Source organism: Nicotiana tabacum, chromosome 16 (assembly GCF_000715075.1).
Source record: "Nicotiana tabacum cultivar K326 chromosome 16, ASM71507v2, whole genome shotgun sequence".
Taxonomy (NCBI): domain Eukaryota; kingdom Viridiplantae; phylum Streptophyta; class Magnoliopsida; order Solanales; family Solanaceae; genus Nicotiana; species Nicotiana tabacum.
Window position 1 is genome coordinate 131749831 of NC_134095.1, and position 15476 is coordinate 131765306.

Here is a 15476-nt window from a genome sequence, read left to right on the forward strand (position 1 = left end):
CTAATCTTCACCAAAACCCCTCAAAATTGAGATATAAACTTCAAACCATATTCCCAATTATTTACAACAATACCCATTCCAAACAAATAATGATTCTTGAAAATCCAAATTTGAATTCAAAGTTTCAAAGCTTTTTAATGGCTGTCAATGGTGGAATTACTGCTCTCTTTTCCTTTCCTCTTATATTACTGAAGGAACCCGAAATCATAACCATCAAATCGACCAGGCTTGTGCTAATCTTCCCCGGGCACAAAAACATTGGGAGAAGATTGCAGAGGTGCCGATAGTGCCTTGGCTATGGAAGAAATAATGGGATATTGATACAGAAATCATGGGTGTGGGAGGGAAACGTGGGTGAAGATGTGGGAATTGGAGAGAGAAACGTGGGGGGAGTGGTATTAGAAGGAATATACGGTACCATTAAATTATGAGTGTAATTAATACCCTTAAAAACCACTAATGGTATATAAATGATAATTAGGTATACTAAATATAATTATATCAAACTTTAAACATTGAGGGTAATATAGTTTCCTATATGACATAGGAATGTAAAAATTTCTACTAACAAAGGCCGAAAGTTCTTTGGTCTTTATCCCTTAGGAAGGCCACTAGAATCCATAGTATCAGCAGACTGCTAGTCGCTTTTAGCCTAAATTTTAAAGAGAGAGTAATGTGATACACAATTTTTAAGGGGTAGAGCTAGAGTTAGCCAAGTAGTTTTTGCTCAAAAATACAAAAAATGAGGCGATACAACAAACATATACATTGTATTTACTATTCGTAGCTATACTTTTAAAAAATTATTATTCGTAGTTATAATTGAATTTATAGCAAATCCACATGTAGTACTGAAATAAGAGATCAATTGTTTTGACATGAAATAATAGCTCAGTTGGTTAGACCACCCTCTTAGTGAGTGGAGGTTTTGACTTCGACTCTCAACGAGAACATGTTAGTTTTCGGTATTTCTGTATTTCACTTTGATTATATTATTCGTTGCACGAACGAATATAGTCAATACGAATACAGTATATACACTCATGTATTTTGCTTTGGTTATATTCGTTGCATGAACGAATACAAATGTATACACTCCTGTATTTCACCTTGGTGGTATTCGTTATACGAACGAATACAATTGATATAGGTTGTATTTTTTACGTGAACGACGTAAACAAATACAGTTAATATAGGCTATATTCGTTACGTATTGGTAATTAGGTTCTAAACTGTAGTGTTTTGTGAAAATTACCATAATTCTTTTGTTACCTTGGCCCAATAGGTTGAGCCCGAAACGACTCACCAAATTATCAGGTAAAGCGGGTCATTCAAAATGCCACCAAAGCCCAAATGCATAAATCAAATGTGGAGATTGGGGATTATGTAAATAGAAGAACTTAAGCTAAGAACCTAAAAAAAGTATATTTTCACATTTAAAAAAAAAGTAAAATAAAAAAGGAAGAGACAGTGGGCAAGTTGATTAATACCCGTCATTCGATCATCTTAATACAAGCAAATTTTGAGCTGGTTGAGTCCTGACTATTTATTGATTTGACCCGTTTTCCACCTCCGGGAGAAACCAGTCTCTATGTCTTGCAAGTAGGGTTAAAGATGAGAAATAGTGAAACGTGAAATATATGGATAATGCATAGGTTAAAGAAACATTTAATTCATACTCCCTCTGTTTCTGAACCTATTTCCTTTTTGTTCCGTTTAAAAAAGAATGAACCCTTTCTAAATTTGGTAACAATTTAGCTTGAACTTACAATTCTACCATTAATGAGAAGTTTTTATAACCACACAAATACTGACCCCATTTGAACTTGTTTAGGACCACAAATTCCAAAAATCTTCATTTTTTTCTTAAACTCCGTATCCGGTCAAACAAGTTCACATAAATTAGAACGGAGGAAGTAGCATATAACAACCTGATATTGGGTTGCTAGGATTTGGAAAGCAGAATTCAGTGATCCCTTGGACGTGTTAATCAATGGGACAAGGGAGAATAAGTGATTTCTGTGAGTGATTCAGAGCCCGTTTAGACGTAAGAAATTTTTTTCTTTTTTCAAAAAAAATTTTGATTTTTTCTGAAATCAGTGTTTGTTCATATAATTTTTAATTTTCACTTGAAGATGTATTTCAAAAATTTGAAAAACTCCAAAAAACTATTTTTTAAATTTTTTTACTCAAATCACTCATAAAACTTCAAAAACAACCTAAAATTATATTAATGTCCAAACGCCCACTTATTTGTTACTTCAAATTACTTAGCATGTCCATTTTGAAAAGCTAGGATTGCTCAATTTCTTTACCTGCTATTCAATGCTTATTTTCTTGATTTTTTGTTTTATTATGGAAAGAATACAAGTTCTAAATATTGTACTGCAAATTATGCTTTCCCATATGTGGTCCTGCAAATGTTCCAGAACTCTAACTACAGAGTGCATCTGAGCATAGTCTTCAATAATATCCACAAATATCATCTTAAAAATTCTGTGCAGATTTTTATATAACAAACAACTAATTGCTATTCCATAGGCAAAAGGCAATAGTATACCTTGGATCCAAATACTAGGCCGGTTCTACAATCTCTTTTGATTCGGCTATGTTCCATTACTTTTGGCTCCAATAAACATCAATACACCTATAGATGGATGACTCGTGTCCATATAACTATAAAGGACTATGATTGCCTTCTAATTTATTCTTGTATTTTTGGTTATTCTCCATCTTTTGCGACCGGAACAAGAAGGAATTTGTTGACGTCAAAATTTTTATCCTTCTAATATACTTATATCATGCCAATACCAAAACCAATCATTCCCTTCCATAAAAGCATAGACATAGCAAAGAGTGCCACAAAGCAAAAAGTTATCGAGTATATTGTATTTTTCTAAAACAAATTATATATATGAATTAATTGTTTAATAGAATAAAATTTGGTTAGCTTTTTATAGGTAGAAAATCAGTAGTTAATTCCATTAATTAATAAAATATAAAATCAGTGCACTAGGCATGTTTGTCATACTCAAAGTAATAGTCAGTTGGAACTATTGTTGTTCTTGTTCCGGTCCACCAAAGACGGAGAATAACAAAAAATATAAAAATAAATTAAAAAGCAATCACACCTTTCATAGTTATATGGACACGTGTCATTCATCTACAAGTGTATTAATGTTTATTGAAGTCAAAAGTAATGGAGCAGAGTCGAACCCCTAATCTTGAGGGAGAATATACGTAAAGGCCTATAGGAGGGATCTGCAAAGAGTCCAGGTACCCTTCTAACGTCACAAAAGAATCCCAAATTTTTAATAATCCCTCTCACCAGCTCCATCTTGAGGGACATCGTCAAATTTTGCGATTTTGCTGGCATTGCACCTTTTTATGTGCTCCTACAATGATCATAAAAAATATGGGCGAGTGTATAATTTATGTATGAATAATATATAATATATATATAATCGTATATAATTAATGTACAATTTATATATACTTGCTAGAAAAAGTACACATTGAATCCGGCATGTTATGTGTAAAGATCCTACAACAGCCGAATTCGCTGTTTAACTTGCCTTATTTTTCATTTTACTAATCTCAATAATAATTAGCTGTAATTATCTTTTGCACGATTATTATATACAACGTAAACGCTTTTTCCAATTAGCATCCTAGGTTCCCTACAACGTTGCTTTTGTCCCCCTAATAATCTGACAGAGAAAGTGCAAAATTCAACTGGATATCAATAGAAAAAGATCAACCACAACTCTGCCTTTTGAATAATGAATTCATCCTTGTACTATAAAGTTGATACATTAATCTTCTTTTGTAGTATCAACTGTTTTTCTAATCAATTACTCAGATCTATTTTTTTAATAGTCTCAAAAGTGTAACGATCCGTTCGGTCGTTTTGGAGCTTTTGCACTTTGATCGTCAGTTCTCGTGCATGACTTGCCCCGTATGATGTATTATGATTGATGTAAATCGTTGATTTTGGTTTTCACGGAAATCAGTATGAATTTGAAAAGAACAGTCTCAGTTGAAAGGTTTGAATTTGAAAGGTTTGACCAAGAGTTGACTTATTTGTATATGAGCTCGGATCGGAATTGTTATGATTTGGTTAGCTTTGTTGGGTGATTTATGACTTAGGAGCGTGATCGGTCGGTTTTGGAGGTCCGGTGTAGAATTAGTCTTGAATTGGCGAAGTTAGTATTTTAGCGAATTCCAGTTGATAGGTGAGATTTTGATCCGAGGGTCGGAATGGAATTCCGGGAGTTGTTGTAGCTTCGTTATGTCATTTGTGATGTGTGTGCAAAATTTCAGGTCATTCGGACGTGGTTTGGTTGGGTTTTTGATCGAAAGCGTATTTCGGAAGTTTTTAGAAAACTTAGGCTTGAATTCGATGTGAATTGGTAGTTTTGGTGTTGTTTGATGATTGGAACAGGTTTGAATGAGGTGTTAGGATGTGTTGGTGCTTTTGGTTGAGGTCCCGGGGACCTCGGGTGAGTTTCAGATGGTCAATCGGACCAATTTCTATGTTGAGAAGTTGCAGAATTTGAGCAACAGTTGCAGAGGATTTGCGTAGAAGGAATTTGGGTGGGCCTGAGTTTGTGCTTCGCGTTCGCGTCTGAAGGCTCGCGTTCGCGGAGAGTGAGCAGCTTGCTTCGCGTTCGTAGGAGAGAGTTCGCCTTCGCGTATAGGGAATCAGGTCCCAGAGCAATTGCTCTTTGCGTTCGCGTATATGGCGTCGCGTTCGCGTAGCTCTGGGAAGTTAAAGCATCGCGTTCGCAACGGCATCATCAAGTTCGCATAGTGTTATTTTGAGAAGCCAAAATTTAGTATTTCGCGATCGCGAGACCTTGGATGTGATCGCAATGAAGGGAATCGAGAACTGGGCAGTGAGTTTATTAAATATTTCATTTGCGATTTTGAGCCATTTTCCCACCATAGCTGAGTATTTTGAGAGCTCTTTGAGGGAAATTGAAGAGGGATTCGAGGAGAAGTGATTGGAGGTAAGATTTATGAGCATAAAGCGTAATTCTATTGTGAAATTAACCTAGAAATTAATGGAATTAGGCTAAAAATGAAAGAACTAGAGCTTAGGATTTTGAAACTTTTAAATTGGGATTTGAAGGACCATTGGAGGTCGGATTTGAGAACTTTTGATATGTATGAACTCGTGGAGGGATAAGGAACCTGTTGATATAAAATTTTATGAGTTTCGAGAAGTGGGCCCGAGGCTCGGGTTTTGGTAATTTCGGGATTTGTGCCTGTTATTGATTGTTTTCGCTTGGGCTTTATTCCCTTAGCATATTGTGACGTATTCGTTCTGATTTTGGATAGATTCAACGCGCGTGGAGGGCGATTCAAGGGGAAAAGGCATCGCGAGCTAGAGTCATAGCCGGTTCGAGGTGAGTAATGATTATAAATAATATCCCGAGGGTTTGAAACCCCGGATTGCACATCGTAGTGCTATATTGAGATTAGACAGGCGTTGGATGACGGACGTGGGGTCGTGCACTATTGGGGATTGTGACTTGGTCCGTCCTGATTGATGATTTTACCGCGTATTTGACTGAAACTTATTTGCTATCATTATATTTTGGGTTGATTGCCATATTTGGGCTTCGTGCCAGCTATTTGAACCCTTTGGGGACTGCTGTTGATATTTCCTCACTGTTTTGGTTTTATACTTGAACTCAATCATGTATTTTCCACTGTTTTCAAAACTCAGCCATGTTTATTTCGCTTTAACACTTGAAATGATATTTTCAATAATATTTTGGGCTGAGCATCATATTTTACTGTTGCCCGAGGGGCTTATGTGATTTTTGACTGAGTAAGGCCGAGTGCCTGTATTGTGAGGATACTTTTGGATCGGGCTGCACGCCGCAGCAGTGAGATTTTAATTTGATTATGAGGCCGAAGGCCTGAGATATGTACGCCACGGGGTGGCTTGTGAATTATATGAGTCTGCAGGCCTAGATTTGATGCCACGAGATGGCTTGATATTGCGCTTGGGCCGTAAGGGGCCCCTCCAGGAGTCTGCACACCCCCAGTGAGCATCGTCGACGAGATATATGGATCGGGCTGCACGCCACAACGATATATGGATCGGGCTGCATGCCGCAGCGGTGCTGGTACTGTTCTATGTGCTTTTACTTTATTCATTTGTCTGCCATTATCTGTTGTTTGTGCTCCTTCATGTGGTGTTCATCTGATTGCTTGGCATTATCTGTCAATTGAGTGTCGTGCTCGAGGGCGGATTTCTGTGCTTATCTGCACTATTTGTGTTGCACTCATTGCATAACCGTTGAAAAAGTTATTTTTTAAAAGAGTTTTAAACTGAGCTAAGATGTTTTTCCAAGGATTTTATAGTTTCACTGCTTTTATTCAAAGGGTTTTTGACTGCTCTATACAACATGATGGTTTGTTTTACGTGATTTCTTGCTGCTCAGTTATTATTTACCCTTATTACTCACTGAGCTGGAGCACTCACTTTACTCTCTGCACCTCGTGTGCAGATGCAGGTATTTGTTCACCCGGTAGCGGGTTTTGAGCTGGTCGGAGGCTAAGTTATCGGAGTTTAGTGAGGTGACTGCCAGCGTTCGCAGCACCGCATTTCTTCCTTTTGTTTATCAGTCCTATTTTATATGTTTCAGTATTTATACTCTAATAGATGCTTTTGACTTGTGACACCCCGATTTGGGCTGTGATTGGGTTGTATTCCGCACTTAATAAAGAAAACTTTTGTTTAGACTGTGGTCATTTAATTATGCTAAAACTGTTTATTCATATTAACTATTCTGAAAAGGCGAAATGGGTTGGTTGGCTGACCTTGTCTTCACGAGAGGCGCCGTCGATCGGATCTTAAAACAAATTTTGAAATAAACTCAAATTTAAATATCCCACAAGATATATATTCCACTCGGCCAAATTTGTTACTACTAATTTCTTCATTTTTAACAACTTAAAGTAGTGTTTGATATTGAGTCATTAATTCTCAATAAATAAATAAAAAAGATATTGAATCATTCACCCCTCATAAAAGACGCACTACTGTTTAAATGCCCTATTAGCTTAACCCGCCATTGACAGAAGTTCGTAATAAAAACATAAGCTTTAACTATTTATTTGCAAACAACAATCACTCTTTTATTTCTTTTCCACCTCTTTATGAAGAAGAAATTAAGAACACATAGGGTGTGACATATATATATATATATCATGTTCTAAACACCCAAATACCCAGAAGAAAATCTTTATTACCAACCAAAAAAACAAAAGAAAAGCACCCAAATAACAAACTAAACGGTACAGCTGAATCTGGAAAGCATGTCTTTGACAACAATATCTGTCATACGACGATGAGCTTCATCTGTCAAATGAATACCATCCCAATGCACGTATTGAGCCGGGTTAGGACAAGCTTTTACACTAGGTGATCCACACACAGTCCTGAAATTAAAGTTGTATCGTCCTCCAGTTCCACAGCACGCAGTTAACAACGTATTCTGATTAAATCCAAAGGAAGAAGGACTACGAAGAAGAGTCAAAAGCGCCCCGTAATAATCTCCATAGACAATTCTAACATTCGGGAATTCACGTTGTAGAGATGCCAAACCTCTGTTCAGGTATCTATTATGGTACGAAGCAAAATCATTATAATTTCTCAAGCATCCCAATTGGTCGTAACCATTTGCATTAGAATCAGGGAAAGTTGTTAGATACAAAGGAAGACACCCGAGAGGATAAATTCCTGGAACCAAAATACGAGTTGCCCCAAGCTGAATCACATCTTTGATGCTTTTCATAATACCAGCAACAACAAAAGGAACGTACGTACGGACCTCGGGTAATTGCTTTCTTTGGAAAAACCCATTGTAATAATCATTGCCACCCCATTCTCCCATTACTATGAGAGAACTCCTAAGAGTTTGTGCACAATTAGAACCACATGTGGATTGGAGATGAGATTTAAACCAACCTAATTGAGCAGACAACGGCGTATTCCATGTGGGCAGCCGAATACCTCGAGCTGCCCAGAAAGAGGAATCTAGCGCCGTGGCACCAGCCACGGCGAAGTTAACGCCTTGGCTAAAAGAAGCACCTCTGTCCAAGTAAGCATTGAGGAAGGAGAGTTTGAAAGCAGAGGAAATGAAGTCGATAATAATACGGCCGTTTGAGAAACGGCCGGTAGGTCTTCTAAAGAAGGTTTCGCCGTAAGGAGCTTGATTTGCTCGGAATATAATGGAAGCGCCGGGTGTACGGATGACATTTCCGGCATCAGCGAGTGAGTCACCGAGTTGGTAAACTGATCTGATGTTGCATTTTGTTTGGGCAGCTGTGGGAGAAGAGAAATATGCGAAAGCTATAACTAAAAGAAAGAAAGATACTTTGGGTAGAGACAGAGAAGCCATTGAAGAATGTTTTTTGCTTGTTAAACTTCCAGTGGTACGTAGTGCAAATATATATACTCCACAAAGGAACAGAAGTCTGGGAAACAACAGGAATATAATGTCTCTTTAGGATTACAATATATGTGGTTGTCACTTTCTTGCTTTTTGAATCTTGTTTTATTTTCAACAATTTTTACCATGTGGAAAGAAAGTACGTAAAGTTTTATTACTATTATAACATGGTTGGAGTGGCGGCTAAGTCTAAAGCTAAAATTTAATCGGAAGGCATTTTTTGAAACAAAACTCTCATAGATATAAAATTATTAAGAATTTTTTTATAAACTATTTAGTTTCTCCTAAGATATTGTTGATCTTAGGAAATAGAACCAATTCAAGAAGAACCTATTCTTAAAAATGATACTCATCAAGTTAGCAACTCCCAATCTCTCCTAATATATTGAATAATATCCATCTTTAACCAATAATTTCGATATTTAAATTGTTTTAAAGAAAATGCAAGATTACTGGACCCTATTTCCAATTTAATAGGCCGAATTATTAGGGAGGAAAAGCGAAATTAGTAAAAAAATTGGGCACGATGCCATCTTTTTGCTAGCTAACTTTTAGTTTAAATCATTTCCCGAAACCCAATATGCTCAAAGCTAGAAATGTTATTAAGCCTGATGGTATAAAATCTATTTACACTGTGTGGATATAAAGCAAAGTCACATCTGATTATTTATTTTTAGGCAAAATACATGAATTACCACCTTATTTATAGACCAAATCCCTATTATACCTTTTTTGGGAACTAAAATAACTTTACACCCTCAACTTTTTTAGAGTTTGTTTAATACACACTACTCTTGTTATGTGACAACGCACATGTTTAACAAAAATTATAAGCGCTTGTCCCAATTCTTACTTAAAGGACACGTGTCTAAATTTTAATTTTTGATTATTTTTAAAAATATTTTGTTTCCCTTCACTTATAAGTTTTAACCCGCCCCCTCCCCTGTTCTTCTTCCCCAGAATCCCTCCCCTATATATTAGTTGCTGACGTTTCCCCCTTTCCCCATTTTCGTCTTCTTCCCTACCCCTATTCCCCATCTTTTCTGTCTACAATTTTAAAAATAATAATAATATATAAATGTTTTGGAAGAAATTGATTAAGAAAGTTCAAAATAATCTATATAAGAGAATTTTATAGATTTGGATTTGAATCTTAATTTAGTAGTTACAACTTAGAAACATACATTTAATGTGGTAGAATATTAATTTGGTGGTCGAGAGATATCGGAGATGAGCCAAAAGAAGCTGAGATTTGACCGACTCTATCGGAGCGAATTGAGCAACCATGGATCTCGCCGTAACCAATTTTAATGGAGTTTTGAGTTTTGCATCCTATTTCTTGTATTAGATTTGAATCTGGATTCACAAAGTCGTGACTAATGTACTTGCGTTCCTGATTTTGCTTTGTAATTGGAAGGTAATAATTGTGGATGTTTTTATGGTGGTCGGCATCAATGAAAATTTGGTGGATAAGAGAAAGAGATGGAAGGAGAATAGTTAAGGGGTATATTTGTAATTTTATATTATTTTATTTTATTTTAAAATTAATGACACGTGGCATTATATTATTGGTGCATGACACGCCTCACTTTTTGTGAGATCCTTAAATATAAAAGTAGTGTGTATTAGACACACTCTAAAAAGGTTGAGTATTTAAAGTTATTTTCATCCGCAAAAAAATGTATAACATGAATTTGGTCCATAGGTAAAGTGGTAATCTATGTATTTTGCTTTATTTTTAAGTGAGACAAAAGATAAAACAGATAAGAATAGATAATAGATTAATTGATCTTTATGGTGATTATAAAAAGGCTGTGAAGTATTTTTCCGCAGTTCTATAAAGGTTCAAACTAATCTTTAAATTTGTTGTTATTATTATTTTGGTTCAAGCAAAGAAATCATACTTATAATTTGATTTAAACTTTAGAAAAAGTAAATTTGAAAATTCTCTTTTGCATATTATATATTTTTGTCTTTTTGATTGGGACAGAGAATATTGTAGGGCCAAATTATTCAAAGATTTTTTTCCGAGAATGCAGCCCATATGAAATTAAAGGTCAGTTGACTGTTTCAGAGATTCGTAAATTAAAGAAAACGAGAAAGGCATTTCACATGCAAAATTTGATCTAAAAATATTTCCATTGATTTGAAAGTGATGCAGCTGTTTGTCGCTTTTGCAAATTTCTATGATTAATATAGTACTGTCTTTGTTGGCTCCCACCATCAAAATCTCTAGAATTATGAACATGCATTACGAGTCTCGACAAACAATAATATATAACTGTTGGCAAATGCATTGTCTTTATCGTTAATTTGTATTAATATTAATAAAGCATGTGTAGAGAATCAAACGTTTGTTGGCCTTTTAAAACTGTATACTCGCACTTATCTTTGCTTACAGCTTGGAAATGTAGCTAAAAAAGATTCTGGTTTAGTTCTGAGTATGAAATCATATAAAAACGTTTTATCTTTCAAGTTTTTAACGCATATCTAATACCTAGTGGTAAAAAGAATTTCGTTACGTACTACGTCTATGTACCCTACCTAGTATCGAAAACCAAACCAAACCGACCAAAGAAACTGATACCTTTTGGTTTGGTTTGGTTTTGGTTTTGAATTTTAAAAACCGATCAAATTTGATTTGGTTTTGGTTTTAATCAGAAAAAATCGAACCAAACTGACCATAGGAGTAGCTATTTCAAATTTATTATTATACCTATATATATATATATATATATATGTATATTATTATACAAAGTTTCAAAAAATTTATGGTAAATGTTAATAGTTTGCACTTTTAATATAGTTCTTTACCTTTACATTCTATTTTGATTGGTAGTTTTCTTTTGTTTAGTGTAAGAATCCATTTCGTGTTAAAAATAACATATGTTTAATTGAGTCCTTAAATTATTCATCACTATTTGATTCAATTATCATCAATATATTTTGGTAAATAATAGATTTCTCAAAGGGTAATTGATTTGATAGTGTTACATTGAAAATATGGTCGCCGGAATATGTGTTTGGTAGTGTATGTCTTATATTTAAGAAAAAACGACAAATAACCGAAAAAACCGAAAAACCGACTTAATTGGTTTGGTTTGGTTCTAATATTTGAAAAACCGACTTACTTGATTTGGTTTCTTTTCAGAAAAAAACCGATCCAAATCGAACCATGAACACCTTAATCTGAACTATTCGAATGTTAAATATCAGTTACTTTTTCATTTTGGTACAGTATATGTATATGGCTGGCTTTCTCAACAAAATTGAGGGACTAGTCATGATATCGAGTAAAAGGAGATTAGTGGGGTTTTAAAGAAAAATAGAAATTCAAACCAAACTGAAAATTAATCAAAACAAAAAATAAAACAGACATGCTTTTTGATTTAGTTTTAAATTTAAAAATTGTTTTGGTTCACTATTAAACCCGAACCAACCGACTCTATATATCTGTGTATACGTATTATATAGTATTATTTTATAAATTTTTATGACCATAAGTATTTACTTTTATAGAAATCTTTTAAATACTTTATATAGTTTAACTAGCACGGTATACATGTATTCATGGTGCTGTCACGATCCGGAGTTTCTATCGTCGGGATCGTAATGACGCCTAACATTTCATTTGCTAGGCAAGCCAACGTTAGAGGATTCTTAATGCCAACCTTAGCCAATTTCAATAATAAGAATAATTAAGCTAAACAGAAACTAAAAATGATTTACGAAATAATACAAACCCATAACATCTGATACATTTAGGATTTGGAGTCACAACTCACGAGCTACTACGATTTACTACAAACAGAGTGTGAAAGAAAATACACTATTATGAAAGAAAAGAAACAGTTAAATAATAAGACTAGGAGGAGACTCCACGGTCTGCGGACGCCAGCAGATCTACCTTGGGTCTCCCGACGGACAAGTCCAGTTGCTAACCTCACGATCAGCTAAGGCCAGTATCAAAATCTGCATAATAAGTGCAGAGTATAGTATCAGTACAATCGACCCCATGTATGGGTAAGTGTCGAGCCTAACCTCGACGAGGTAGTGACGAGGCTATGACAAGACACCTAAAAAATATACCTATGCAATTTAATGGTATATGTACAAAATAACAACAAATAGAAACTAGACAAGTAATATCGGGAGGGGGACATGCTGAGGGGGATACGAGATAAGAGAATCACAGTAGAAATGATGACCAAAACAATCAATATGCCTTGAATCGTGAAAACGATTAAACACAATTAAAAAAAAGTGCACTGCATCACCCTTCGTGCTTTTACTCTCAACCTCACCATATAAATCAACAGATACAGCACGACATCAACCTTCGTGCATTAACTCTCATAACATGGCACGCCATCACCCTTTGTGCATTAACATTCACAATATGGCACAACATCACCCTTCATGGATGAACACCCACAATATGGCACGGTATCACCCTTCGTACATTAACACTCACATATGACACAACACCAACCTTCGTGCATTAACACTCTCCCTTACCATATAACAATGAACAAGTAAAAATAGGGGGATAGGATCAATAAGTATTAAGCCTTACTTCAATAACGGTCTCACAATACCAGTCTCAACTCGGAATCCATAATCAATTATCACCAAAGCTCATAAACATGATAGGAACGATCAATTTAACGATTAACTAGTCTAAGCATGGATAATATGATCAAGGAAAGCAACAATTACAAGAACAAATCCCACCCGCATGCTATAACCCGACAACAACGCATAAGTACTCGTCACCTCACATATACGTTGTACCCAACATCTAAACACGTAGTAAATAGACAAATAAGTTCTAATCCCGCAAGTCAATATTAACCACGACACTTATCTCGCTACAAAGACCAAATTTACAGCTCAACCACAGCTTTGCCTTTCAAACAAACCTCTAAACCAATAGAATCTAGCAATTTACCAACCAAAAGATCCAAATTAAGCCTTAGGAACTACCCACGATTGTAAAGGATTTAATTTAGGTCATTATTGAAAAAGTCAACACCCGGGCCCACTTGGTCCAAACCCAAAATTCGGATCAAAATCCGAATACCCATTCATCCTCGAGCCTGGTTATGTAATTTATTTTGGAATCCGACCTCAATTTGAGGACTAAATTCCTATTTTTCAAAAATTCCTAATTCTACCAAAACCCCCAATTTTTCACCATGAAACTCTAGATTTTAGGTTGAAATCTTAGGAAAAGTAGTGAAAGATTGAAATAAACTAGTTTAGAATCACTTACCAATGATTTGGGGAAGAAAAATTCTTTGAAAAATCATCTCTAGGTTCTTGAGTTTAAAAATTTGAAGAACGAACCAAAAATCCCGTCTAAGTTAAGTTTTGATTAGTTGCAGGTGTCGCATTTGTGACTTGTGCGAACCCCGCAAATGCGAGGAATCAATCGCAAATGCGAAGATCCTCACACTTCTACTTTCTTCGCAAATGCGAAGAATAGTTCAAAAATGCGAACCTGACCTTCCGCAATTGCAACCATATGATCGTATTTGTGTTCACTGCCTTCCCCTGACTCACTTTGCAAATGCGACGAATGTTTCGCAAATGTGAACTCTATGTGGCCCAGCTACTCTTTACAAATGCGAGGAGTAGCTCGCAAACGCGAAACTCTCAAATGTCGCAAATGCGATGCCTGATCTCACAAATGCGAGATCAGAGGCCTGCACCAGAACTGGAAATACCAGCAATGTTCTAAGTCCATTTTTGACTCCGTAGCCTATCCGAAACTCCCCCGAGCCCTCGGGGCTCTAAACAAATATGCACACAAGTCTAAAAAAATCATACGAACTTGCTCGCACGATCGAATCGCCAAAATAACACCTAGAAGTACGAATTGAGCACCAATTCAATTGAAATTTTTAAGAAAACTTCTAAGATTCTATTTTTACAACCGGACGTCCGAATCACGTCAAACCAACTCCGTCTCTCACAAAATTTCACAGACAAGTCATAAATATAGTATTGGACCTACACCGGATTCCGAAACCAAAATACGAACCCGATATCCAAAAAGTCAATCATTTCAAATTCATTAAGCCTTTAACTTTTAAATTTCTACAACGCCCGATAACTCGGGCAAGGGAATTTTGAAATCAATTTTGGACATACGCCCAAGTCCCAAATAACTCTATTTGCTCTAAACGTTGATCGAAGTCAACTCAAATAGATTTTAAAGCTAGAATTTCCTATTTTTATCAGTTTTTAACATAAAAACTTTCCGGAGATACGTCCGGACTACACACGCAAATCGAGAAGGGATAAAGATGAGATTTTAAGGCTTCGAAGCGCAAAATTAGGTTAAAAAATATAAGATTACCTATCGGGTCATCACATGTGCTTATTTGAGTTTCATGTTCTTCTCTGTGACTTATTTAGGAGAGACTTCTATATTGTTTTAATCATTAATGTTAGGAAAGTCTGAGAAATATATGGACATAAGGTTGTTAATTGATTTATGAAATTTAATAATTATTACTATGTCTTACAGTGAAATTTGTTACTTGTAAATGTTTCAATAGATAAATTAAGTTAGCTGAACTTGGTAAAATATCTTAGAAGGCAATTCTATGTTTTGTAATGTTGATGACAAATTTAAGTATTAATATAAGTATCTCCTATTCTGTCCTAAAAAAAAAAATGGATCCAAGTTAATTAATAGAGAAAAAACATAAGTTTTAACAGCCTTAATTACCAACAATTAAGATGGATACTATGCATCAATTGATAGAGAAAGAAATCCGTTAATTGTCCGTATCGTAATGGCAAAATTAGCTCCAGTACTTGGGGCCGTATTCCTCCACTTCCTTCGTGGAGAAAAATAGATCATGCACAGTATATATATGCTTGCTTTGCTCACCAAATATGCTTGTTTCTCAATTGATCTTTATTTAGTTACTTGATTTTTCCAAAACAAAACAAAGTTCTTAAATCCGATCGATAAAAGTTCATAGTTCTATA

The 15476-nt window shown here is 35.4% G+C and overlaps 1 protein-coding gene across 1 annotated transcript; it reads right to left on the reverse strand.

Annotated features, from left to right (window-relative positions):
* Nucleotides 1-7105: 7105 nt before the first annotated feature.
* Nucleotides 7106-8466, reverse strand: LOC107814862 (acetylajmalan esterase 1-like). The gene has a single exon (XM_016640357.2). The coding sequence runs from the start codon at nt 8418-8420 to the stop codon at nt 7308-7310; it is 1113 nt and encodes a 370-aa protein (XP_016495843.1). The 5' UTR covers nt 8421-8466; the 3' UTR covers nt 7106-7307.
* Nucleotides 8467-15476: the final 7010 nt, after the last annotated feature.

Coding starts and splice junctions, on each gene's coding strand:
- LOC107814862 (XM_016640357.2), bottom strand. CDS start 8,420: ATGGCTTCTCTGTCTCTACCCAAAGTATCTTTCTTTCTTTTAGTTATA.